Source organism: Pelodiscus sinensis, chromosome 2 (assembly GCF_052426305.1).
Source record: "Pelodiscus sinensis isolate ZL-2025 chromosome 2, ASM5242630v1, whole genome shotgun sequence".
Classification (NCBI taxonomy): domain Eukaryota; kingdom Metazoa; phylum Chordata; order Testudines; family Trionychidae; genus Pelodiscus; species Pelodiscus sinensis.
This window is the reverse complement of record NC_143053.1, coordinates 9,553,503-9,580,791: the sequence shown is the minus strand read 5'-3', so window position 1 is coordinate 9,580,791 and position 27,289 is coordinate 9,553,503. Positions and strand designations below refer to the sequence as shown.

General features: G+C 44.6%; 2 protein-coding genes across 4 annotated transcripts in view; one reads left to right on the top strand and one right to left on the bottom strand.

Annotated features, from left to right (window-relative positions):
* Positions 1–6,173, bottom strand: part of AGO2 (argonaute RISC catalytic component 2) — a 96,313-nt gene extending 90,140 nt beyond the window's left edge. Inside the window, exon 1 of one of the 3 annotated variants that reach the window (XR_012901187.2) lies at positions 5,912–6,173. Coding sequence is in view for 2 of the 3 variants with exons in the window: in XM_075920066.2 (XP_075776181.1) it covers positions 5,912–5,963 (52 nt within the window). In the remaining variant the exon portion in view is untranslated. The remainder of the gene's footprint in view (positions 1–5,911) is intronic. The other 2 variants (XM_075920066.2, XM_075920067.2) reach the window with 2 other exon arrangements.
* A 15,734-nt stretch (positions 6,174–21,907) lies between these two features.
* RPLP1 (ribosomal protein lateral stalk subunit P1) lies at positions 21,908–24,504 on the top strand. Its single transcript, XM_006123521.5, has 4 exons — positions 21,908–22,090; positions 22,553–22,627; positions 23,680–23,791; positions 24,378–24,504. Exons 1-4 carry the CDS (start codon positions 22,019–22,021, stop codon positions 24,455–24,457), a joined length of 339 nt encoding a protein of 112 aa, XP_006123583.1. The 5' UTR covers positions 21,908–22,018; the 3' UTR covers positions 24,458–24,504.
* The last annotated feature ends 2,785 nt before the right edge of the window (positions 24,505–27,289 follow it).

Sequence of the window (27,289 nt, the reverse complement as noted above, 5' to 3'; positions counted from 1 at the left end):
AATAATCTCCAACTGTATATTAAGTGTATGCCAGAACCTACAGGCCATTTATATAAAAAATGAAGCAGTAGTAACATACTATTTTTTAAGTTTACAAGAACACAGTGTTTTGGAATACACAGCCAACCTTAATTTGCATTGCAATAATTACCTCATCCCTTAAGGCTGCACAGCTGGTTGATAAACGATAGTATTAATGCTGACAATTATTAAAATGTACACCTTAGAAGTAAATGAGAAATCCAAATCAAAGGTGTATTAACGATGAGGACAGTGCAATTAGGATATAAACTAGGGATGTGAACGGGTAACCAGTTACCCGGTAAGTATCACTCTTAACCCGGGTAACAGTTAACCAGAACCTGGGAGCAAGCTGGGCCTACCCTCAGTGGCTCCGCACGGAGCAGACAACGTGGTAACAGCCAGCGCTGGGGGAGGCAGCAGCAGCAGTCTCACACAGGGTTGCCTGGGCAGGGTGGGGGGCAGTGGCTACTCCACACAGCAGGGGTCAGTGGGTCCAGCAGCAGCCCTTTAGCTGAAGTGGTCTTCCTCCCTCCATCCTGCTTAATTAACCAGTTAAACCTTAGGTTTAACCGGTTAACTGATTAAACAGGATTTTACATCCCTAGTATTAAACAGCTACAACGCAGTGCGCATGTAACAGACTGCAGGAAGAAATTTAAATTGGAGAAATAATTATCATAATGTAAGTTACGTTTAACGAACATGTTCTCATCTGTGCACTTAACCTTACAATTCTTAACTTCTCAACATAGATTGGGGGAGGAGGATTTGTTTTGTAGAATTAAACCAAGGAAAGCTTTGCAGTGGATATAAAAGGACAAGACCACCGAAGACACTTAGCTCAAAGTACAATATTGATCCTTGCAGCATAGTGTAGTGCCAACTCAGGTAAGTGTCCCTAATGGTCTTTCAGCACAGACAAGATGCTGGTGCATCTTTACATACTAGATTTCAGGACAACCCGCTCCCACCACCCTTCAGAGTATAAGAACTGTTATAAAATGGGAAAATAGACATCCTAGTCCTGAGACATTCCAAAAACAAGGTAAAGAATTTGTGCATTTCTACATACACTCCCCAAAAACGTCATTAATTTTAGAGGCCCCAGACTCCAGCAGTGCACAGGTCAGCCACTACATATTGTAATTTTCATGGAATATCCCAAGAACAAGCTACTAAGCATCCCCAACAAAACAGACAACAGCTCCTGATTTGTAAGCACATTTGGAAATGCCCTGTTACACTAAAACTGATAAGAAAAAAAATCAATGCATGCTATTTTTATTTAATTTCTCAATGAAATTATTTCAAACACGTCAAGATTATATTTGCCAGTTTTTAAATTTAAACCCTCTTAGAGTACAAGAACACCTATGGACCAATCACACTAACAGATGAGCAGTTTAAAAACAGGAATTTACATTAATAGAAACCATACAGGAAAGATCTCAAAGGTTAATCTCAACACTGATAGAGGAAAACAAAATCTTAGTGACACAACCCTGCCAAGTACTGCTATAGACTTACTTCATCAGATGAAAGCCCATAACTTTGTTTTTATTGCTAGATTTAGAGACCCAAAGACACATTAAAGGGAACATAGTAAAACTTGATTCTCATATTTGAAAATGCATTCTAAGAGTTTCTCTGTTCTTTTTTATTCTAAATGTGAAGCAACTTAAACATTGGAATTTATAAGTTTACATTACATTTACAAGAGATTTAATTTGCTATAATCTTTTATTATTGATTACTCAATATCTAAAGATTCATTAGCTTATTTAATCGAACTATATTGTCTTGGATTCTAATACAGAATTTAAAGATCATACAACCAATCTTTTTTAAAGACAGGATTTTCCTATTGCATTTTAAAAACTTTCATTTTCGAATAAAATTGTGAGAAAACTTAAATAGTAACGCACTAGTCTTTGTATCCTCAAAATTAAGTCTAACAATCAAGTTGTGAATCCAAGACAAACGCTTTGTATAGAAAATTTCCCCGTTAATATGCCCTCTCTAATCCCTTTTTCAAGAACATTGGGATGAAACTTAGAATTGGTATAAACAAATTTTATGCCTCTCTTCCATAATCCCTTTTAAGCACAACCTCCATCATATAACAGCCCATTAGAATTAAGCTTCCATATTTAGTATCAATACAAAAAACAAACATGACACAGAATCCAACTTTTAAAAAAAATGCTGAGTCTTGGAGGTTGAACAGCAAACTCTGTAGAAAATGAGTGACTGGATTAGCAAAAGGGACACGAGATCCTAGTGGCAAGATCTGGGTGTTGACTGTGGAGAGCAATTTGGTGATAGAATTAGGAATGTAAAATCCTGTTTAATCAGTTAACCGGTTAAATGTTAGGTCTAACCGGTTAACTACTTAAATTGGGAGGAGCAGGGGGAAGCTTGGCCCAACAGGAGCAGCCCCCCTCACCTGCATCAGGCAGAGGGCTGCTCCAGCTCAGCTGGGTCACTGGTTAACAATAACCAGTAAGCATCACCTGGTAAAGACGATACGTACCTTACCATTAACCATTCATATCCCTAGATAGAATCTGAATAAAAAGGTGGCTATTTGTGTGTACATAATGCAGCAACAATGTGGGATAACTGACAGCAGCGAGGTTTAAATACTCAGTATTTCTGTGGTAATGGACATATATATACAGGAAATTCTACTGACACCTCAACTCTGATCTATCTGTGCAGTGAGCAAATGATATACTAACTAGCTCAAAGGGATGAATGCGATCCCAGAACTTATTCAATTTTAAAAAATAGCAATATAGCATATACAGGCAGTCTCCGGGTTACATGGATCCGACTTACATCGGATCCCTACTTACAAACGGGGCGAGGCAACCCCGCACTAGCTGCTTCCCCCCAGCAAACCAGGGAGACGCGAAGCTAGCGCCCCCACAGCAGACCAGGGAGACGCGGAGCGGCTTTTCTCAGCAGACACCTCAGCTTGAGAATAAAGGACTGAGGGAAGTGAGGTGTGGGAGAATAAAACTGAGCTCTGGAGAAATGTTTGGCTAGAGTTTCCCCTACAATATGTACCAGTTCCGACTTACATACAAATTCAACTTAAGAACAAACCTACAGTCCCTATCTTGTACGTAACCCGGGGACTGCCTGTACTAGAGAACTGTGATGGAGGTGTGTCAACTAGGAAGTGAACAGAGTAGTTCAGTCAACAATGGCAGATTCTGAACCATATCTGGCCTTTGAACTCTCTTGACAGTGAATGAGATGACCTGGGCAGCAGTGGTGGGATGTAAGTGGAGACTCCTATGTACGTAAGTGGAAACATTCAAACAGTAGTATTGGTGTCTGCAGTAAAATGCACAAGTGAATGTGCATAGCAAAAGCAGAATTTTAAGTCTGCTGCTGCTACACACAACAATCAGTTTCCCCAGTATGTCTAACTGCAGGCCTGAAATCCAGGGGTTAAAAGAAAGAAGAGCACAACTCCCACTCCCTTGCTATAAGACAGCTCTTTTTCATCTCCCTATTGGGGAAGCCCTGCCCCTACATCTTTGCCCTCCTCTGGTAGATTAAATCTACAGCTGGGTGCAATTTATTTGGCTAAACTTATATTTTGTATTAATAACTAAATATATATTGACCCAGAAAATGTGGAAGACTGACCCTATAGCTTGGTGGTTAATCACAGAATACCAGAACTCAAAGGGACCTTGAGAGGATATCAAGTTCAGTCTCCTGCCCTCACGGCAGGACCAAGCACTGTGATCATCCCTGACATATCTGTTTAACCTGCTCTTAAATATCTCCAGTGATGGAGATTCCTCGACCTCCCTAGGCAATTTATTCCAGTGCTTAAACACTCTGACAGTTAGGAAGTTTTTCCTAACATCCAACTTAACTCCCTTGCAGCACTTTAAGTCCATTGCTTCTTGTCCTATCATCAGAGGTTAAGGAAAATATTTTTTCTCCCTCCTCCTTGTAACACCCTTTTAGGTTCTTGAAAGCTGCTATCATGTTCCCTCGGTTTCCTCTTTTCTAGACTAAATAAACACAATCTATCAATCTTTCCTTATAGGTCAATTTCCTAGACCTTTTGTGGTTGCTCTTCTATGGACCTTCATCCAATTTGACCACATCTTTCCTGAAACGTGATGCCCAGAAGTAGACACAATACTTCAGTGGAGGCATACAAAGTAAAGTGGAAGAATTATTTCTCGTGTCTTACTCACAACACACCTGTTAATGCATACCAGAATGATTGCTTTTTTGGCAACAGTGTCACACAGTTGACTCCTATTTAGCTTGTGGTCCACTATGATTCCTAGATTTCTTTCTGCAGTACTCCTTTCTAGACAGTCACTTCCCATTGTGTGTGAAAATGGAAAGGCACACATTTGTGAAGGAGAACAGGCTGCAGTTCCTGCTCTGGTAAATATTTACTATTCTTTGCTTTTATAACCAATGCACACAAACTCTCACTTTCACTTTCTTGGTTACAAGCTTATTTGGGAATATAAACTTCTCCTTGGTGGGTTCCAGGCCAAAAGAAAGATTATTCATTGCCAAATGATACAGTATGGCAACATCCATCATAACTGGTGAATTCCTCCTGAACACTTTGATGCACTTGAACCACTCCACAACAGCAAACCCATCTGCCACAGTGGCGGCAGGGCCTCACACTAGTGTTATAAACTCAATCGAAGTTGCAAGAACGGCAATGCCAGCATGTCTACTAGATCCTTGGTAGAGGCAGCAATGCAGTCACAAATAGTTAGTGCAACAATGACCTGCTGGGACATAGGACAGCCATGGTAAGCTCCAAGCCAATAAGTACTGGCAACAGCAGCAACATGTACTGGAGATAGCAACTGGGATCCTGCCTGGTGACTCTACAATACCATGCAGGCAGCAACAGGATGTCAGTGGACATCTTAATGCAGAGGTTCTCAAATTATGGGTCACAGCTCCATTTTAATGGTGTCACCCTGGCTAACATTAGACTTGGAGTGTGGGCCGAAGTCTCAGTCCTACTGTCTGGACGGAAGCCAAAGCTCGAGGGTTTCAGCCCTGGATGTCTCCACCTGCAGCTGAAGACCTGGCATTTGCGGTTTGGTGCCCCATCACCCCAGGCGGCTGAGCTCGGGCAGGTTTCTGCCTGGGTCCCCATTCCAGGGGGAGGACGGGCTTGTGCAGTAGTTTCTGTTGCCAGGAAGGGATTGCAGTGCAGTGAAGTTTGAGCACCTCTGCCCCAGTGCGTGCATGGACCACCACGGGCCCCATGGCTACCAAGCACTAACCCCCCCCCCGCCCGGCTCCGGCTGGTGGAGCAGGGGCGGGCTGCGCGAGGCGAGCAGGCCCCTGGAGTTCCTGCGGCAGCTTCGCAGCGCCAGGTCGGCCGCCCCTCCCCGCCACCGCAGGCTTCCCGCGGGGCCTTGCACCCGACGTCTCCTCGGCTCCCCACCGCGGCCGAAGGAGGGAGGGACCCCTGCCCACAAAGGGGCCTGAGGAGACGCACGCTCGCTCGAGCCCTCCCCGAGGAGGAGGAGGAGGAGGAGGAGGAGGGGACGGCGGCCGCCTGACCCCTCCTTCCCCGCCCCTTCGGCAGCACACAGCCGGGCCGCTGCGGCCATTCCGGGAGTCTCCACAAGGCCCAGCGGCGGCGGGGAGAGGGAAGCCGATGCGCGCGCTGGGGCGCGCGAGGGCTTCACCCCCCCCCGCCTCCGTGCTGGGCGGTTGGCACCTCGCGCGCGCGCGCTCGCCCCCCCACCCCACCTCCGTCTCGCGGGGGGGACCTCGCGCCGCGTCTCGCGCGGTTCACGCACCAACGGTCCCACGCGTTCAAACCAAGCTGGAGCCGGGGAGGAGCGGGCGGCTGGGGACTCACCGGGTCCGGGAGAGGCGGCGGCAGCGGCGGCGGGAGCAGCTCCTGGGTACATGTCTCCGCGTGAGGAGGCAGCGGCGCCTCTCCGCAGGGCCGGCGGTTCCTACCTCAGCAGCCGCTCTGGGGAACTAGCCCGAGCCCCGGCTGCACTCTCAAGGCAGGGAGGAGGAGGGCCGACTCCGAGCCGGGGAACCAGGTTACTCGGCGGCGCTGGGGCTGGGAGGAGCCGGGTGGTCACGGGGGAGGCAGAGGCTCCTCCCACCCAGTGTCCGTCTCCCTCCCTTTGCCGGCGGGAAGCGCCGCCTCAGCGACCAGGGGCTGCCCTCAGCGCCGCCGCACGCTTCCCCCCCCCCTCGCTGAAGCGGCTGCACCCTGCTCCTCCCCTCCCTCGTGTGCGGGCGGGAGGGACATTCCCGCCCCCGCCTTCCCTGGCAGAGCTGCCCCAGCTTAAAGAGCTGTGGGAGCAGTTGTATTGGGGTGCTGAGAGCCGTGCCCCAAACTGTCTAGGGCTGTGTCTAGACTGCAGGGGTTTTTTTTTCGAAAAAAGTAGCTTTTTTTCGAAAAATGTCACCTGCGTCTAGACTACAGCCCCGTTCTTTCGAAATTAAATCGAGAAAGAACGCGGCTTTTCTTTCGACGGCGGTACTCCTCATTTCGCGAAGAATAACGCCTTTTTGCGAAAGTGCTCTTTCGAAAAAAGGCGCTATGTAATGCAAACTGTGCTTTTTCGAAAGAGAGCATCCAGACTGCCGGGGTGCTCTCTTTCGAAAAAGCGGCTTGCTTTTTCGAAAGTACGGGTTGCAGTCTAGACGCTCTTTTTCGAAAGCGGCTTTTTCGAAAATATCTTTCGAAAAAGCCTCTTTTGAAAGAGGCTTGCAGGCTAGACGTAGCCTAGGAGGGAAACCTCTTCAAGCCAAAGGGTGCGCCCACACCCCCTAACTTAGTTCCAGCATCACCTATGGCGCAAACCCTGCCCCCAGGACTCCCTAGCAAGCCTGACCGTAGGAGAAGGGGGCAAAGAGGCAACTGTCCTAGGACTCCGCCATTCAAAAAGGCCCAGGGCTCCAGGGGTGCCATTTCAGAAGGGGAGGGAGAGGGGGAGTGAGACCTTGAAGGGAAATCGATTGAGGACAGAGGCTTTAGCAGTGTTACTTATAGGGATATTAAATTGCGAGTAATTGGCTACTTGACTAGTCTGCATTTTGCATTGACTATTTGATTAGTCGATAGGGCACCTCCGCCTTTGACGTGTAGCAACAGCCCTAAGGCTGTTGCTACACATCAAAGGCAAAAGTGCCGCCGCATGAGTCAACCTGGGACTCCCCCACTGACCCCGGGTTTCATGCAGCACTGCTGCTTTGAAGCGCTGCAGGGAGCCCGGCGTCAGGATCCTTGCAGCATTTCAAAGCGTCAGCACTGCATGGAGTGGAGCCCAGGATCAACGGGCGACTCTCCTGCTGACCCAGAGCTCCATCCGGTGCTGCCGCTTTGAAACTCTGCGAAGAGCCTGGGGACACCACAGCTGGCCCAGTTCACTCACTGTGTTTCAAAGCAGCAGCACTGTGTGGAGCCCGGGGTCTGGCCCCAGGCTCCATGCAGCATTGTTGCTTTGAAGTTCGCCTCTTCTTCTCCCCCCTTCCGCCTCCCCACCTTGCTGCCTCTTTCTGAGAGAAGCAGCGGGGGGGGGGGGCACAGAAGCAACCATTCGACTAGACCTTCACATCCCTAGTTACTTAGCATGCTTAGTACTTAGTGTACATGCTTATAAGCAAACAATACAGGTATGCAGGGGCAAGATTAGAAAGGCAAAGGCATAAAATGAGCTCAAACTAGCTACAAACATAAAAGAAAACAAGAAGACATTTTATAAATATATTAGAAGCAAGAGGAAGACCTAGGACAGGGTAGGCTCACTGGTCAGTGAGGAGGGAGAAACAGTAACGGGAAACTTGGAAATGGCAAAGATGCTTAATGACTTCTTTGTTTCAGTCTTCACCAAGAAGTCTGATGATGAAGAAATGCCTAACAGTGAATGCTAGTGGGAAGGGGGTAGTTTTATAAGATTAAAATAAAGAACAAGTTAAAAATCACTTTGAAAAGTTAGCTGTTTGCAAGTCACCAGGGCCTGATGAAATGCATCCTAGAATACTCAAGGAGCTGATAGAGGAAGTATCTGAGCCTTCAGCTATCATCTTTGAAAAATCATAGAAGATAGGAGAGATTTCAGAAGACTGGAAAAGGGAAAATATAGTGCCCATCTATAAAAAGGGAAATAAGAACAACCCAGGAAACTACAGACCAGTCAGTTTGACTTCTGTGCCAGGGAAGATAACGGAGGAATTAATTAGGGAATTCAACTGGAAGATAATAAGGTGATAGGTAACAGCCAGCATGGATTTGTAAAGAACAAATCATATCAAACCAATCTGATAGCTTTTTTTGATAGGATACAAAGTCTTGTGCATAATGGAGAAGCAGTGGTATACCTAGACTTTAGTAAGGCATTTGATACGGTCTCGCATGATATTCTTATCAATAAACTAGGCAAATACAATTTAGATGGGACTCCTATAAGGTGGGTGCGTAACTGGCTGGATAACCGTTCTCAGAGAGTACTTATTAACAGTTCACAATCTTGCTAGAAGGGCATAAGAAGTGGGGTTCCACAGGAGTCTGTTTTGAGACTGGTTCTGTTCAATAACTTCATCAATGATTTAGATATCGGCATAGTGAGTACACTTATTAAGTTTGCAGATGATATGAAGCTGGGAGGGGTTGCAACTGCTTTGGAGGATTGGGTCTGTGACGGACCGGGCCGTGTCTGGGCACAGCCGAGGGCGTCCGCTCAGGGCGAATTGCTCGAATCCGGGGCTTCTTACGGCCCCCAACTGGTGACCTTTCCACACAGGCCACAAACCAGTCCCACAGAGCACTTCAGCTGCCTGCCTGAAGCCTCCCGAGCAAAACCCCTCCTACACCCCAGCAATATCCGTGCCCCAGATGGCCCCGGGCCTCATACACAGGTGGGGGGTCCTAACACCCAACCCCACCTACCCCGAACAAGTTCTGTCCGGTTCCAAGAAACCAGCCACAGATCCCTGGTCAATTTACCCTCTGGACCTTACCCACAAATCACGCTGGGCCAATCCTTTAGAATCTATATCTAAAGGTTTATTATTACAGGAAAGAAAAGCCTGAGAGTAAGGTTATTAAAGTACAGTACGTTACATGCACCGAATCTCCCAGTCCTCGATGCAGGCTCTAGCAGAGATGTTGCAGCTGCTGGTTTAAAAGTCCTTATTGCACATCCTACGATCAGGATGGGTTCACAGGTCTTCCGGGCTCTTCAATCCCTGCAGTGCTGCCTCTGGGATGAAGTGCTGAGCTGAGAACAAAATGGCATCGACCACATGGCCTCTTTATACCCCCTTCCTAGCCTCTTCTGCTCTCAGCCGGTCACCTGGTCCTCAGCCTCTCTGTGTTCCCTGCTGGCTGCTCTCAGGACAGCCCCCATTCTTTGGGTGTGTTTTTGGCCCATTGAGAACCATTGTTCCACAGGTAATTAGCATGTCCACAGGCTCCACAGGCTCGGCCCTGCCCAATGCTTAACCACATGCAGGGAAATCTTCAGTTTCCACACAGATTACAGATCTACACACACAGACATTATATACTCACATAAACAGTGTACACAGGATCAGAAAACAACAAGCTCCCATTCAATACCCCCCATGGCTCCCTTTCATACAGATTTCTGGGGCCAACACCCCCACCTAGGGGTGCAGCAGCGATCTGGCTGCTTCCCTCCAATTCGGTAATGTGACAGGGTCATAATTCAAAATGATCTGGACAAACTAGAGAAATGCTCTGCGGTAAATAGGATGAAGTTTAATAAGGACAAATGCAAAGTACTCCATTTAAGAAGGAACAATGAGTTTCACGCATAGGGTATGTCTACTCTGCATTCCTCTTTCAAGAGAGGAATGCAAATGAAGCACGGATTTGAATCTCCCACACTTCATTTGCATAATCACGTCCAGCTGCTATTTCGAAATACCCTATTTCGGATAAAAAATGCCATGCAGATGTGGTTATTTTGAAAGAAACCCCTTCTTTCGAAATAACCCTTACTCCTTAAAAATTAGGTTTAATGATTATTTCAAAAGAAGGGGTTTCTTTCAAAATAACCGCGTCTACACAGTGTTTTTTATCTCGAAACAGGATATTTCAAAATAGCAGCTGGACACAATTGTGCAAATGAAGCATGGGAAATTCAAATCTGTGCTTCATTTGCAATTTCGCTTGGCTGCATTTGCATTCCTCTCTTGAAAGAGGAATGCAGTGTAGACATACCCATACAGAATGGGAAGCGACTGTCTAGGAAAGAATACTGCAGAAAGGGAACTAGGGGTTATAGTGGACTACAAGCTAAATATGAATCAGCAGTGTGACACTATTGCAAAAAAAAGCCAACATGATTCTGGGACGCCTTTGTGAGCAAGACACGAGAAGTCATTCTTCTGCTCTACTCTGCACTGATTAGGCCTCATCTGGAATATTGTGTTCATTTCTGGGCACCACATTTCAAGAAAGATGTGGAGAAATTAGAGAAGGTCCAGAGAAGAGACACAAGAATGATTAAAGGTCTAAAGAACATGACCCATGAAGGAAGACTGAAAAAATTGGCCTTGTTTAGTTTGGAAAGGAGAAGATTGAGGGAACAAGTTAGCTGTTTTCAGGTATCTAAAAGGGTGTCACAAGGAGGGGGGGGAGGGAATTAGCTTCCTTAGCCTCTGAGGATAGGACAAGAAACAATGGGCTTAAACTTCATCAAGGGAGGTTTAGGTTGGACATTAAGAAAAACTGCCTCACAGTAAACCACTGGAATAAGTTGCCTAGGGAGGTTGTGGAATCTCCATCTCTGGAGATATTTAAGAGCAGGTTAGATAGACATCTGTCAGGGATGGTCTAGATGGTACTGGGTCCTGCCATGAGGGCAGGGGACTGGACTCAGTGACCTCTCGAGGTCCCTTCCAGTTCTAGTGTTCTATGAAAATCCTAAAATAGAATATTAAGAAAGAACAGGATACAATATAAACAGCAGAGAAGCAAAAATCATTAAGTTCAAGCTGTTAACTACTCTGAAACAAAATTTCATGTTAGTCTGGTGTTAGCCTGGTGCTTGTCCTGATTCTATTGTTTAGCATTTTGAAAAAACTGTCTATTTGGAAGAATAGACTCACAGCTGGAGCACTTCTTTGTGACCAGATGTGGTGTAGGACCTCCCTCCCCAATTGTCATACCCTGCCAACAGCATTCTGGTTACCCAGCTCTTCTTGTGACTCAGCCCTCCACCCAGGTCACAATTTAAATCCATCCCATCTGGGTGTCACAGAGTCCAATAAATAAAACTGCAAATATCATCACAGAAGGCCAGCTCTGGACTTGGTCCTTAACCCCTTATAGCAGGGAGGCTTCACGTCCACTTCTCTGGGTACCAGCCAAGGGTCTCTGTAGCTAACAGGCAATATCTGTCTATATGCAGGCCCACCCCTACTATACCTTCTGGCTATATTAATCTGTCAGCAGGGACTCCCCATATCCTACCTAAGATCACCCTTATTTCAGAGGCTGCACTCACAGGATTCTCTCCCAGAATCCCACCACAAAATCCCAAACAGGAAGTACCAACTTAAGCCAACTTCTTGCCCCCTCTCCTTCATTTTCCCTGCTTTGCTCCTTAAAATAACACTTCTTGGGAGTCTAGATCTTGCCCCTTTGTCACCAGAGGCTGCTCCACTCCCAGGGCTGCTAAGTGTCTCCTCTGGCCTCTTACAATATTTCTCTATTCAGGAGAGGATCAGAGGTGCTTCTTCTTCTTCAGGGAATGTTCCTTGACTCTCCTATCTCCCCCACTTCTATGATCTGCAGAAGTGGGTCTGCCCTGTGAAAGCTCATCACCTAATAAACCATCTTGTTAGTCTTTAAAGTGCTACATGACTGCTTTTTTTTGTTTTACCAAGATCAGACTAACATGGCTACCTCTCTCTTACTATTTACCCCAGTAATCCAAACCGAAGACATGAGGAATCCTGGCCATGTGCCATCTAAGGCATGTTGTACAGATGCTAGTAAGAAGACTGGAAGTTTCCTTTCTTCTGTTCCACCCCATCATTTCTTTTCTCCCCCTTTCTCTTTTTTTGACAAAGCAGACTTGACTGAATATTCTATAGCTATACTACCAAGTATGAACCTACAGTACTTAGTGTATAATATTGTTTTAGTGTGTCATGTGTCTTTCAGATAATGTAACAGCACCTTTTATAATAGTACTCCATTTTCCCGAGTTTTACTAAATAACAATGTAACTTTTTTTACCTTCATACATTTGAATTTCTCAATAAGTTTCCCCCCTCCTCTTTTTTTAAATACGGACTCTTACCTTGCCACTTAGTGCACATAGTCCATCTTTGTGTATAATTATTTGAAAAAAGATTTTTGTTTAAGCCTCAGTGGCCAGTTAGTACTCAAAACAAAAGCACTTCATTAGTCAGATCCAGGTCCTGAAATATGTCATAGTCCTCAACTCTAGGGAAGAATTGAAAAATTCTTCCTTTTTCCATTAATCTGTTTTTTGCCATTCCTTTTAACTTTTTTGTGCTAGGCTTTAGAATTCTTGTTTACTCAATGGTATTGCTTTGTCCACCATTTTGTTCCCTATTATCCTAATATGTGCTGGGAGCCAAGATAATGCTCCACATATCTCCATTTATACTAATCTATCCATAGAAATATAATTTAATTGATTAAATCACTTCTACATACTGAAACAACATTTTTCACCATAAGGCCTGAGACTGAATCAGAAAAAGTGACTGTTCCTGCTGACATACATCCCAGGTCCAATTTAATAGTATCCTTATTGCTACTACCTCAGCTGTCAGATTTATACATAATCAGATATTCTTTTAGATTAGATAATTCCCAGTTTTGATATGCAATATGCTGTTGTCCCTACACTTGGGATTTTTTTTTCTTTTTTGGACCCCTTTGTATTTATTCAACTAAACACAGTTCACTTTTCATCCACATATGGATACACTTTATTTTAAATACTTACTGTTTCTCTTTTATCCTTACATTTATCAAATAAATCTAAATTCACATTTGGACACGTGACTTGCCATCCATAGGTAATTTTCTCTATGACTAAAGGTTTTGACTTCATTCAGTTTTTCTTGTCTTTCAACCAATGCCATCCCTAGAGGGGTGTGGGGCCTGGAGCAAAATCCTCTCCACCCCAAGAACCTCCACAGCCTGCTACTACTCCACCCCCTTCCCAATGCTCCGCCCCTGTCCTGCCTCTTCTTGCCCCTGCTCTGCTCCCTCCCACCCTCATTGGACCCCTTTCCACAAGCCTCTTCTCCTGAGCAATGCGACCCAGGGATTACTGTGGGGGGGGGGGGAGGGGAGAAGTGGGCTGATGTCAGCAGCAGAACCCCCCCACACTCACAGCAGTGTTAGGAAGTGGAATACCCCCATCCACTGTGCTCCAGTCCCCTGAGCCCGGCTCCCAGTCACATCACTCAGGGGGATGGAGCGCCCTGGGGCCGAGGTGCTCTGATTATGAAGCAGAGTGACCCAGATTGGAGAGAAAATACAGGACTATGTAGCACTTTAAAGACTAACAAGATGGTTTATTAGATGATGAGCTTTCGTGGGCCAGACCCACTTCCTCAGATCAAATAGTGGAAGAAAATAGTCACAGCCATATATACCAAAGGATACAATTTAAAAAAAATTAACACATATGAAAAGGACAAATCACATTTCAGAACAGAAGGGGGATGCAGGGGGGAAAGTGGGTCTGGCCCACGAAAGCTCATTATCTAATAAACCATCTTGTTAGTCTTTAAAGTGCTACATAGTCCTGTATTTTGTTTCAGCTACACCAGACTAACACGGCTACATTTCTATCACTATTCCAGATTGGAGAGGGCAGAGCAGAACAGGCTGCAGCTGGGTGGCTCTGCTTCCCATGGCTCCCTCCACCACTGGTTTGTGCGGGGGGCCTGACTTCTGCCAGGCCCTGCAGTAATTCCCCAAGTCTCCCAGTGCCCCATGGAGTCCTCCACATAACAGGGTCCAAGGCAGCTACCCTGAACTGTCCTATGGGTTGGACGACTGCTGTCAACTACTGCATTAATACTTTAACTCAAACAGCATATGGAGATCTAACATCATGTACTATTGTTCACCTATTAAATTCCCAACAATCCTCATATATTTTGTGGTACTACTGTCATTGCAGATATAATTAACGTTGACCCAGAATGTTAGATCCAATGGTTTTATTCATGCTGTAAGGTAGCTATAATGCTTATGTAGTGTTGTAATAAATCTCCCAGACACAATTCTTAGTGCCTGATGTTGTATTAAATCTAATTTTTTAATTTCAATTTTTATGCCGAACCAAAAGCCATATTCAAAAGCTGATCTGATTAAGGTTCTATATAGCATCAGCAATGTTTTCTTATCCATCCCCAATTAGTCCCAGTAAGACTTTTAAGCAGGTTAATCCTTCCTCTATATTTATCTTTAATATAGTTAATATGATCTTTTCAAAGTAATTTAGTAACAATTATAACCCCTTAGAATTCAAACCCTTTTAATTATATCTATTTGTTCTCCTGACAGATACAGTTATCTTTCTTTTGTAATTTTTTTTGTAAAAATCAATCCTTTGATTTTAGTAACAGAGACCTTGAAAACCCCCATTTTTCCCCAGAGGTTTCTCATAATGCTTTGTTGATTCCCTTTTCGGCCACATCAGTATTACTGTTCCTAATCCACAGAGCACAGTTACCTGCAAATAGAGTGATATCTACTCTAGCAAAAGTTTCAGAGCGGTAGCCGTGTTGGTCTGTATCTGGAAAAATTTTAAAAACAACAAATAGTCTTGCAACACCTGAGAGACTAACAAAAAATGTGGATGGTATCATGAGGTTTACGTGGGCACAACCCACTTCTTCAAATGAATGGAATTTGAAAGGTCCAGTTTTCAGATAAATAACAGAGAGGGGATAGGTTCCTAGATGAGTATGATGGAGGTATGCTGTGTGGTTATTGAAAAGAATTTGAGGTTAGGGGGTTGTTTGCAGGTGAGGATTGGTCTGTCCCTAAAAGCTTGTGAGAGTGAAGGATCATTTTCCAGGATTGGTTGTAGATTTTTGATAATGCATTGGATGGATTTAAGTTCAGGGCTGTACAAGCGGTGTCCTGTTGATTTCTTTGTAGGAGCTATCTTGAAGTAGCTGATGTCTGGGTACTCGTTTGGCTCTGCCAATCTGTTTTTTCACTTCTCTAGGTTGGTATTTCAGTTTTAAGAATGTTTTATATAAATCCTGTAGATGTTTGTCTCTGTCTGTGGGATTGGAGCAAATCCAGTTGTATCTTAGGGCCTGGCTGTAAACAATTGATTGGGAAACGTGTCTTGGATGGAAGCTATAATCACGTAGCTAAGTGTAACGGTCGGTAGGTTTCCAGTATAATGTGGAGGAAATGTGTCTGTTGTGTAATTGTAATGTAGTGTCAAGGAAGAGGATCTCTTGTGTGGACTGGTCCAGGGTAAGGTTGATGGTGGGGTGGAAGTTGTTGAAATCACTGCACATCCACTTATGTGATCTATGCATTCAAATGCCAGCAATATCCCTCTGCTATGTATATTGGCGAAACTGGACAGTCTCTTCAAGAAAGAATTAATGGACACAAATCAGATATCCATAAAGGCAACACACAGAAATCTGTTGGGGGAACATTTTAACTTACCTGGGCACTCATTAATGGATCTCAAAGTCACGGTTTTATTTCAAACCAATTTCAAAAGCCAGCTTGACAGGGAAGCTACAGAACTTAATTTCATTTACAAGTTTGATTCCTATAACAGAAGTCTAAACAAAGATGTTGGCTGGATGGCTCGCTACATTCCACATCCTAATGACATAAAAACAAACAAATGAAAGTTACTTAGAATGATACTAAGTATTCTTATCAGCTTCATTTAGAATGGGCACTCTAATTGATTATTTTTTTCCTTCTTTTTCCTCCTCTTCCCCCCATCCCCTCCTTGTGCTATTTATTTGAAAACTGGCCCCCTTAAACTCCATTCATCTGAAGAAGTAGGTTAAGCTCATGATACCATCCACATTTTTTTGTTAGCTTCAAGACTATTTGATGTTTTTTAAGTTTTTCCATCTACTGTAGCACTTACTTGTTTTGGGAGAACATTTATCAGAATATTAAAAAAGGTCAGGCTGAACTTCAGTGCTGAGAAAGAAAATGAGCAAGTAATTAAGCAATCAATTTGCAAACACCTAGAAGATAATAAGGTAATAAGTAACAGTCAACAGGCTTAAATTCAGCCTCAATCCTCCTGAACAGAGCTCCCATAAATATTTTCAAACCCATGGGAGGCCCCTGAGGTTTGGAGCAACAAAAATTATTAAAGATCTAGAAAACATAAGCTATGAGGGAAGACTTCAAAAAATTGGGTTTGTTAGTCTGTAGAAGAGAAGACATAATAACCATTTTCTGGTACATAAAAGGCAGTTATGAAGAGGAAGGGAATTATTGTTCTTTTTAACCTCTGAAGATAGGACAAGAAGCTATGAGCTTAAATCTCAGCAAAGGTGGTTTAGGTTGGACATGGGAAAAAACTTCCCAACTCTCAGCATTGAAATAAATTGCCTAGGGATGTTGTGGAGTTTCCATTATTGGAGATTTTTTAGAGTAGATTAGACAAACATTTGCCAGAGGGGGTCTAGATCAGATGTTTTCAGACTGTGGATTGGGACCCCAAAGTGAGCTGACTGCTGCCACGAAGACTGACTGCAAGTCTAACACAGAACCAAACACTGCAGTACCAGTACAATTCTTAAACCAGCAAGACATAGCAGTCACCTCAGTACCACAGTTGCCACTGCATGGCAACAATCATTCCCTGAGCTACAGGTCTGAACAGCCTCCTTTCTCTCCTGCTCCCTCAGTCCATGCATAGTAATGAAGAGGGACTCGCTCATGACAGCCGGGCTATGTCTACACTGGCAGCTTCTTGCACAAGAACATCTTGCGCAAGTGTTCTTGTGCAAGAAGTCTTGCGCAAGAAAACGTCCATACTTCCATGTGCGAGCTGTGCTTTTGTGCAAAAGCGCCCATGGCAGCGTGGATGCTCTCTTGCGCAAGAAAGCTCTGATGGCCATTTTAGCCATAGGGCTTTCTTGCACAAGAAATCCCTGCCAAACGTCCACACTGCCCTCTTGCGCAAGAACTCCTGCACAAGAGGGCTTACACCTGTTAAAAAAGAGCATAGCTCTTGCGCAAGGAGCCCTCTCTTACCACGCCGTACTGTAAATTTACTTGCGCAAGAGTGGGCGGGCAGTGTGGACGCTCTGCAGATTTTTGCGCCAGAACAGCAGTACTTGCGCAAGAAGCTGCGAATGTAGACATAGCCCCACTATTTTTCACAAACCCCTCAACAACATAGAGAAGGCTTCCATGGGAAGCTACCAGACATGAGCCTCATCACTCTGGCCAGATGCAGCCCCGGTGAGGACAACCCTGGCTCTATCACCAACTTATCCAATGAAATGGTTTTTGTGGGACTCATAGACCACATACAGGAGGCATTACACCAGATCCTCCGGTCCAGGAAGATGGGAAATCAGATCACTTCCACCCTCACCAAGAGGAACTTCTGAGATTCCTGATGGAGAGACAGAGGAGGAAGGGAGGATGTCTGAACTAGACCAGGAGGATACTTCATCTGCCTGTAACTCCTCCTTACTATAGTAAGATGAGGGCCTGAAATAAAAGTTCATGTAAAATAGGCCTGGTTTGAGGCCTCAGGCCTAGTTAATAATGGTCAAGACTTTGTTAATATAAAGCAAAGCTAAGTTGTGAGCAAAAGGCAGGCCCTCTGTTCAGAGAACTTCTCACAAAAAGGGCTGATAGTTTAAAACACTAATTGGTAATAGGCTGAGGTGTAGAACAGTAATTGGCACTAGGTACTGGCTGTAAAACAGAAATTGGTACTGGTCATAAATTGAAAGCATATTCCAGAAGGATGCTAACAACATCTAATTAAAAAGGACCGTGGTACCCACGCTCCCCACACATAACAGGGACATACCAATCCAGGGTCAGGAAAGGATCTAAAATGATAGCATGATGAATGAGAGATGTTCTAATCAAGCCACAAGGTGCAGGGTGAGGGGTGGCCTCTACATAGTGTCAGAGGATAGCAATCTGTCATGTCTACAGAACGGGTGGGCAAAAGCCTCTCAATGGGCCAGATCCGGCCTGCCTAGGGCTTTGATCCAGCCTGTGTGGCTGTTCCAGGCTCTGCTCCCTAGTGCATTGCCTGAGAGCTGGAGTCCTGTGAGCCCTTTTAACTGCTTCTGTTTAAAGGGCTTGCGTGTCTCAGGCTCCCAAGCAATGCTAGTAGCGGGAGCGGTGAGCCCTTTTAACTGTTTCTATTTAAAGGACTCTCATGAGCCCTTTTAATGGAAGTAGTTGAAAGGGCTCTAGCTCAAGGTTCCCTGTAGACTGCACACTGGTGTGGCTGCCCAGCTCTTTTCTGAGCCCTCACAGAGGTTCAGAGCCCCCTATGCAGGTACAGAGCTCAGGTTGGGGAAGGGGCGGGGGGACAGACACTTGCTTCCTCATGGGGTGGAGGAGTGAAGCAGCAGCAGCTGCCTGCCTGCTGTACTGGCCCCAGCCTCTATTGTGGTCCTCCCCCCTCACTTTCCCACTCCTCTGGAGGGTCGGTACTCGCAGGGGGATCATGTGACCCAGATCGTGCTGAAGCGTCTGCTGAAGGGGAGGAGGGAACTTTGCTTCATTGCCTGCAACCAGCCACATGTAAGAAGCTGGGTAAGTTACAGACCTGCCAGATTGGCTCAACTTCTCTGCCTCTTTCCCAAATCCTCCCCTATCCTGTGAACTGCTAACAATGTAGCAGCCTCCCTGTTTCTCCCCTTGTCCTCCCAATGGGGAATTGGCTGGGCTGGGATCCTCTTTGTTACACTTCCCCACTGGCTGTGTCTAGACTGGCCAGTTTTTCCGGAAAATCAGCCGCTTTTCCGGAAAAACTTGCCAGCTGTCTACACTGGCCACTTGAATTTCCGCAAAAGCACTGACTTCCTACTGTAAGAAATTGGTGCTTTTTGCGGAAGTACTATGCTGCTTCCGTTCGGGCAAAAGTCCCTTTTGCGCAAAACTTTTGCGCAAAAGGGCCAGTGTAGGCAGCTGAGATTTGTTTTCCGCAAAAAAGTCCCGATCGCGAAAATGGCGATCGGGGCTTTTTTGCGGAAAAGTGCATCTAGATTGGCCACGGATGCTTTTCCGCAAAAAGTGCTTTTGCAGAAAAGCGTCCATGCCAATCTAGACACTCTGTTCCGAAAATGCTTTTAACGGAAAACTTTTCCGTTAAAAGCATTTGCGGAAAATCATGCCAGTCTAGACGTAGCCACTGTGTGTGGGTATGCCACATTTGCATGATTACATTTCAGCTTGAGAAAGACATAAGGAAGAAAAAGATTATTTTAACAGAATATTTTTGACTTGCAGATATCTAAAACTCTGATCTTAATGATCTGTTTTTAAATCCTGTTTACTAATTAATACATGGTTAATTGTATTGCATTAAGGCCAGATCTTTGCTATGTGGTAGAGTTCTGGCTCTTATGAGTTAGAAGTAGCAAGTGATGCTGTTTTGTAGGATGAAACCTTATTTACAAGAAACATCTGTTAGAAAGGATGATGATATGTGTACTCCAAGTTCTCAGAGGGGTATCCCTGTTACTATGTAACTAAGAAAACTTAAAAAACAAGAATGGTCCTGTAGCACCCTAGAGACTAACAAAAATATATAAATAGTATCATGAGTTTTCCTGGGCACAGTCCACTTCTTCAGCCATGGGTAGTGTTAATTTTCTTTTCGTTTGTTTTCATATTAAATAATCATAAGCATTGCTCCTTGTTAATTATCCCTTGTTTTAATATATTTTCTTCCACACCTGTGGACTACTTAAAATATATACTTATATCTAGTGTTTTTGTTTGTACTGGTGGGTGGACATCCACACACTACCTCAATATTGGTGTTGCACATAAAAAATTTCAACCCACCCAAAAGAAAATTCAACCCGCCCAAGGATGGAAAATCTTAGAGGGAACACTCTAGCATCCCTGGCACCAAGGCTGGGAGCAGCAAACCTTTAAATAGCAGGAATTGAAAGGAGCTTGCAGCGCCTGTCCCCTACTAACTTGATGCCTGGGAGCTGCAGGGGAGGCACAAGCCCTTTCAACTGCCATTTAAAAGTTCCTTCCCTTCTGCCTAAGGCTCTGCCCTTTCTGTCTGAGGCCCCGCCCCCTTCCAAAGTGGCCTGTGATCACTTAAATTTTTTTGAAGTGGCCCCCATTCAAAAATTATTGCCAGCATCTAGAGTGATGTGTAACTTATTTGTACTTGTATATAAAGAGATATGGTTCAGTAGAATCTACTTACAGCTATTACTGTACTTCATTTAAGAATAAACCTAGCCAGGCACCTTCTATCCTTATCTGATTTTGTGGTCTTTGAAGACTCTCTTGGAGTCTGCTGTTTTGACTACTTGTACAAAGTCAACATAACACACAGGATGGAGACACCTGCACATGTCTGAACGGTTATCATTGATGGAGGAAGAGACCTGTTCAGGACACTACATCAGTAAATCCTGACTACTACACTGGATGAAGCGATTATACCAACAACCCCAAAAGCATCCAGTGACTTGAAGCAGTTCTATAAATTGCAGCAAATCTTAGTCCACAGCGGGCCAGGTCACCCCTGCAGGCAGGGGCTGCTCTCCTTGGGATGCTGGAGCAGTCCTTGCCTGTGGCAAGGGGGAGGTGGTCCAACCCAGGAGTGTGCAGGGTGTGTGTGTATGCTCCAGTGAGGCTCACCTTCTCTTTAATCAGTTAACATATTCATTAACTAGTTAGCCAATTAAATGGGATTTTACAACCCTACTAACTATATCAAATGACCTGATCTCATAGAACAGTGTTTCTCAACCAGTGGTACTTGTACCTTCAGGGGTACTCAAGAGAAGTGTGAGGAGTACATCAACACAACTGAAATTTGGAGAAAATTGAACTTTTAAGTTTTACAGCACATTATTATTTTTGTACTTTTTTACCCACAAAAATGTCATCACCCACCTGGTTACGATTAAATTGTTTAAACAAATGTGTTGTAATGGTAGAAAAAGATTTTATGTGTCTGAAAACTGTAGGTGCTGGGGGTACTTTTATATTTTTAAAAGGGGAACTTACAATTTTTTTTGAAAAAGGGGTACTTAATAAAAAAGGTTGAGAAACTGTCATAGAAGATCTTCCTAAGCAGGGATGATAGCATCTTCAGGAGAAGGCTATCGTCAGTAAGGGTCACATTACAGCCCCCACAGTACTAGATAATACTCTTTCTTCACATCTGCTGTTAAACTTAGCGTGTGACTTTTTTGGTCTGTTTGCTACTGTCATTTGCTGGACAGCTTGCCCTACATACGGTGCTAGCTGCTACCTTTTTATCTCTCTTTATGTAGGTGGGGCTGTGAGCAGAACCTGCATGAACCTAGAGAACACGTGCGTGAGAGAGAGGGATTCTCTCCATTGCAATGGCCAAGATCTCAGGCGCGCCCGGAAGACATTCGTCCACTTCGCACCTGCCCCCCCAGCTGCTTCAGCGCGTTAGCTCTCCCTGCCGTCCCCCCTTCGGCTGGACTCGGATACTTCCGTGAGAGTCCATCACTTCCGACACAAGCGGGGCCTTGCTCTGATTGGCTAGGACCGCACATGTTTGTGATTGGTCAAGAATATCCTGCTTCCAACTGACTGGCTGACAGATCCGCTTCCGGCCTGTGATTGGCTGAGGCTGGATTTATAGGCCTGTCCCGGAAACGCGGCCCCCCTCTTTCCGCTCTGGCCGCACAAGGTGCTGGGTCCTTCAGCTGAAGCTAAGGCCGTTCCACCCCGGCGACTAGCACCGCGCCGCGCGCCCATCCAGCCATGGCCTCCACCTCCGAGCTCGCCTGCATCTACGCCGCGCTCATCCTGCACGACGACGAGGTCACCGTCACGGTGCGTCCGGCCCGGCCCCACGCGCGCAAGATGGCGGCGGGCGCCTCCGCCTGCGCGGGAAGGGGCGGGGGTGGGGAAGCCTCTCGGCCTGGCTCCCTCCTGGGCCGCAGAGCGTCTGAGTCGGGGGCGCGCTCCGCCACGCGGGGCCACGGGCCGCGCCGGTTCCGCCCGGTTCCTGCGGCAGGACGTGGCTGTTCCCGAGCTCGGCCTTTGCGGCGGCAGCGCAGCTCGCTGGGTAGCGCGGCCCAGGGGCGGGCCCTGTGGCAGCTTCCGTGACGCCGCTCGCCTGCTTCAGTTCGTAGGCAAGGCCGGACTCGTATCCCTTCTGGTCTCCACGTGCGTGAGGGACTGAGGGTGCCTGCTGGAGATCCTGGGCCACAATGGCTGGGAGAGGACTAGAAATGCACGTTGTGCCGGTGCCTGACTTGTTTGTTGTTATAACAGCATGTTTAATTGTTTCAGGAGGACAAAATTAATGCACTTATTAAAGCAGCTGGAGTAAATGTTGAACCGTTCTGGCCAGGCCTTTTTGCGAAGGTAAGAAATAACAGAAAAGTGGATCAACAAATTGTAGTGGGTCCAAGTATAGCATGTGCAATATGTAGCTTCGGCCTGTGCACAGCTGAGATTTGTGAATAGTTTGTAGATAACAAGTAGTAGTTTTCTGGCACTCTGGCAGATAGCTATTAAATTACTGTCCAAATGTAGTTGAGGTTGATATTTTGAGAATCCTCTTCCTCTGATTAAATACCCAACTGATAATCTAATTAATTAAAATTTTATCAGCATTGAATGGTGTTGATGAAAACAAATTTTAGCAAAGTGGTGACACTGGTTAGTTATGTGAGCATGGAAGGCCAAAATATACAAACCCTAGTTGGAGAGTTCAGTGCCTTGGCTGGTGTTTCAGAGGGTTGGAGTTGAGCAATAGGTACATCATATAAGAAGCTCTAATGTGCCTAGAGATGTGGGTTGGTCATCTTTTCAGAGCCATTCAGAAATAGAATTGACATCAAACTCTGACTCAATTTGTTGGCTTATGTGGTAAAAGAAAAGCTTTTTTTAATATTGCCCTGAAAAATCATAAGAGATTGGGGACTCAGATGGCTTTTTTCCCCTCTACGTCTTGTTAAAGATACTTCAGGACAAATTATGTATTCTGACATGTATGCAGTTTCATTCCTTTAGTTGGTGCTGACCCATCTTATTAACCAAATCTTGCTAAATTAGACAAAAACGTTGCTTAGAGCAGTTAACCTTTCTCATGGCATCTTTAATGTTAAAAGCTTGCTTTGGTCAAAGTTGTTTGAGTTACGTTGGCAAACTTGTCGCTATACAGTTTTGTAAGTTGAGATGGATCATTACTTTATCTTGCAGCATGTTGCAATTATAACTACAGTAGGAGACTGACAGCATCCCACGCACCTTAGTAAGGAAATGCATTATTAAATCTAACTTACGATTTAGCCTGACCAATTTACTATGTGCAAGAGTGCTGAATTATGCAACTTTTAAATATCCTTGAAACAGCAGTGAATAGTGTGCAACTTCTGTAAAATATAGTTCTAATGAATTTTAAATATTCTTAGGCTCTAGCTAACATTGACATTGGAAGCCTAATCTGTAACGTAGGAGCTGGTGGTGCTCCTGCGGCTGCTGCTCCTTCTGGAGGCACTGCTCCTGTTGGTGGTCCTGCCCCTGGTAAGTGAATGCTTTGATTTCTGTTATCTTGGCATAACTTCAGAAGACATGACTGTGTAAAATGGTGATAAATCCTGTCTTTGTATGGTGTCTAATTCACTGTATTTTTGAATTCTTACAACTGCTTTGTAATAGATAAACTTGTCAGACATTTGCAATAAACAGCATTTTGTTCTGTGTGGTTAGCTTTAGTTACGTTTTTACATTTTCTGATCTCTTAAGATAATATGAATTCAGTCTGCGGAACTACTGTTTCCTGACTGCTAAAGGGCATAACTATAGTTTGAAAATAGTGAGTTTACGAGAGAGGCATTGTTTGGATGGGGAGAGCAGGCTTGTTACTGAAATTTTAAAAGCACTGCTTTATCTCCCTGTTCTCCAGTGTTGGTCATCAAAGGCACTGCATGGAGTAAGGGCACTGATAATCTGTGGATTAGATTCTTTGGCTGTGGTACTGATGTGCTTATGAAGCACCACAAATTACATTGGAAAGCTATTTTACAATTGTGATTCTTCCATTGTAAACTCTTCCTGGAGGTTAGTTGAGTCTTGACTTTAACCGTTTTCTCCCCCTTTTTTTTTAAAGCTGAGGAGAAGAAAGAGGAAGAAAAGAAAGAAGAATCTGAGGAATCTGATGATGACATGGGCTTTGGTCTCTTCGACTAAACTGCCTTTTTGTACCATCTGTAATAAAAAACAAAGAAAAACTTGAATTGTCCTGGTCTTTCAAGAATGTAAGGGACAGAGCTGGGAGTAGGGGTTTGTTCAACTCTGAAATAGGGAATCAGCATAAACTTGGGACATAGGAAGATAAGAGATCCTATTGTTTGGTACACAACTACTATAATCTCTATCTTTCTTCTGAAAACTCTTCGCTCAGTGCAGGCCACACAGTAAGGCTAACATAAAATTGAATCTGAGCTCTTGCATTAATTACTCTATTTGAATTATGTTGGCTGAAGCTGCTCCACCTTCAATTACAGTAAGTGAATGAGTGTTGTTGATACTTTTATAGTAAAATAGTTTGACAAACTTCAAGTGCTATAAATCATACTACTCAGGCCTATGACTAAGATAAAGCAGAAGAATAAGACCCTGTACTGTACTCACGGTTGCCTACTCTTAACTGCATTAGGAAGCTTATTTGGGGGGTGGGATTGTTTAAAAGCAGAGTATCTGAACGGTTACAAAAATGTACTATATAGGGCTGCCCCCTGTTTTGGTAAGCCACTGAAATTTAGACCTTGATTTTAGTTTCTAGATAAGCAAAAGGTGACAAATACATCTTTTGCGCCCTCCCCATTTTGTTCAGCCTCAACCATTTCTTTACATTTTAAAAATCACATTCTGATCACTGAGGGAAGAGACCATATGTATAACAAACCCGCATGCATGAAGAGGGCTACAGTATATGCCACTTTGAGGAAGCTTATAGTACAGTTTTTTCCATCATATTGCATTGCCACTAAATGATACCTTGAATTAAACTCTACATGTGGGCCAAACTTCTCCCCTGTTAAGTTGTGAAAAGATGATGTACTGTGCCTCTTCCAAAACTGGTAAGCTACTTAAATAGATTATCTGAAAATGAATTTAAGGTAGTGTAGACGAATAATTAAAATCAAAATGGGCATTTTTTAGATGGATTCAGATTTCTGCACAAATCTGTAACTTTCAGGGCTTCTAGATACTGCAAGAAAGCACCTTAACTTCTACAAAGTTACAGTAGAAATAATGCAGTTTGTCAACATCCAACCCCACTAAAATCAAATTTGTGTTCATGTGCATTTCAGTTAGGTGTCTGCAAACACATGCATGTGAGCTGGGAGTTTTTCTCCTAGTAGCTAGCCAGAGTCAAAAGTGCTCCCTGAAGTTCCACCATTGCCTGTTAGCTAAAACTCCCTTCGCTCTTGTGAGCAAGTGGAACAGCTTGTTTACCTAGGGTATAGTTATCAGGGCTTGACAAATGGCAGTGAAAGCCGCTCACTAGCCCCACATCGTGCATGCTTGCGCTGCCAATAAATGGGGCATTGGGCTGAAATCTACTTGTCACAGGCAAGTAGATTCAATAGTTTGTTGAGCCCTGGTTACTATAGTAGTTCAGTTTTCTAATTTAGAACATGGCAGTAGGGATGCTCTTGTGCAAGAAAGCTCTGATGGCCGTTTTAGCCATAGGGGTTTCTTATGCAAGAAATTCATGTTGCCTCTTGACACTGCCTTGTGGAAGAGCTCTTGCTCCTTGTGGGGAGAGGAATAACTTCCAGAATAAGCCCTGTTTTCTGATGCTTTACTGTAAATTTACTTGTGCTAGAACACACCAGCCCTGCAAGTTTTTGTGCAAGAACAGTTCTTGTTGCACTGCCTCCCAGCAAGGTGGAGAAGCTACAGGCAGCAGTAACTGCCACTGTCCTGCTAAAGTTCATGCTATCTACTAAGGCTTTCTAGGTGGTCCAAGAACCAATGAATTCCACAGCACCTCCCCATGCCAAGAGCACCTTTCAAGGGTAAACTTGCTGTGATGAGTCTACTTGCTGGCCTACTGCACAGGAATCAAATTAGTGTTGCTACGCATCCTAGCTTTGTTCCAGGAAATTCAGCTCTGGTACGGACATCTTGGAGTAAGTCAGGGAGGTTGCACCACAGCAGGAGCCGTAGAGCAACATCCATCAGTGATCAGGGCCCATGCAGTGGCAGGCACTAGTGTAGTGGCTCTTGGGCTTTCTGCCAAAGGGCACCACACTACTCTACGGCAAAATGTAATAGATACTTTGTTCCAGCAAGGCAGGGTTTCAGCACCTCTACACCTAGATTTGGCAAACCATTGGGAGCAATAGGGTTTCCACGGGCCCTTGCTAAAGAACAGGGCGGCCAAGAGGCTAGGCCTCCATGGTCACAAGGTTTACTCAACCTGCAGCTATCTATTGCTAGCCAAGCATTTAAACACAACTCATGGTTCAAGTTCATGTAGCTGCTTCCCCAGGACTCCAGAGTGGAGTTTTCTGCCTTAGTTGAGGGTAGTCAAATCCCAGTGAGGTAAATAGAAAGGTGCATAAACTGCCAAATTTAAGTGTAAAAATGTAAGAAAAGCCAAAAAGGAGTTTGAAGAACAGCTAGCCCAAAACTCAAAAGGTAATAAACTGTTCAAGTACACATCAGAAGCAGGAAATGTATTATACCATCAGTAGCGCCCCTGGATGATCAAGATACAAAATGAGCACTGATGATCAAGTCATTGCAGAGAAACTAAATTAATTCTTTGCTTCAGTCTTCACAGGTGAGGATGAGAGAGAGATTCCCAAACCTGAGCCATCTTTTGTAGGTGACAAATCTGAGGAATTGTCACAGATTGAAGTATCATTAGAGGAGATTTTGGAGTTAATTGATAAACTTAACAGTAACAAGTCACTGGGACCAGATGGCATAACCCCAAGAGTTCTGAAAGAAAACAAATGTGAAATTGCGGAGCTATTATTTATGGTTTGTAACCTGTCCTTTAAA

Bases quoted from the DNA above. Each gene is read 5' to 3' on its own strand.
- RPLP1 (XM_006123521.5), top strand. From the start codon at position 22,019: ATGGCCTCCACCTCCGAGCTCGCCTGCATCTACGCCGCGCTCATCCTG. The intron at 22,091-22,552 runs GTGCGTCCGGCC...TAATTGTTTCAG, and splicing joins ACGACGAGGTCACCGTCACG to GAGGACAAAATTAATGCACT. The intron at 23,792-24,377 runs GTAAGTGAATGC...TTTTTTTTAAAG, and splicing joins TGTTGGTGGTCCTGCCCCTG to CTGAGGAGAAGAAAGAGGAA.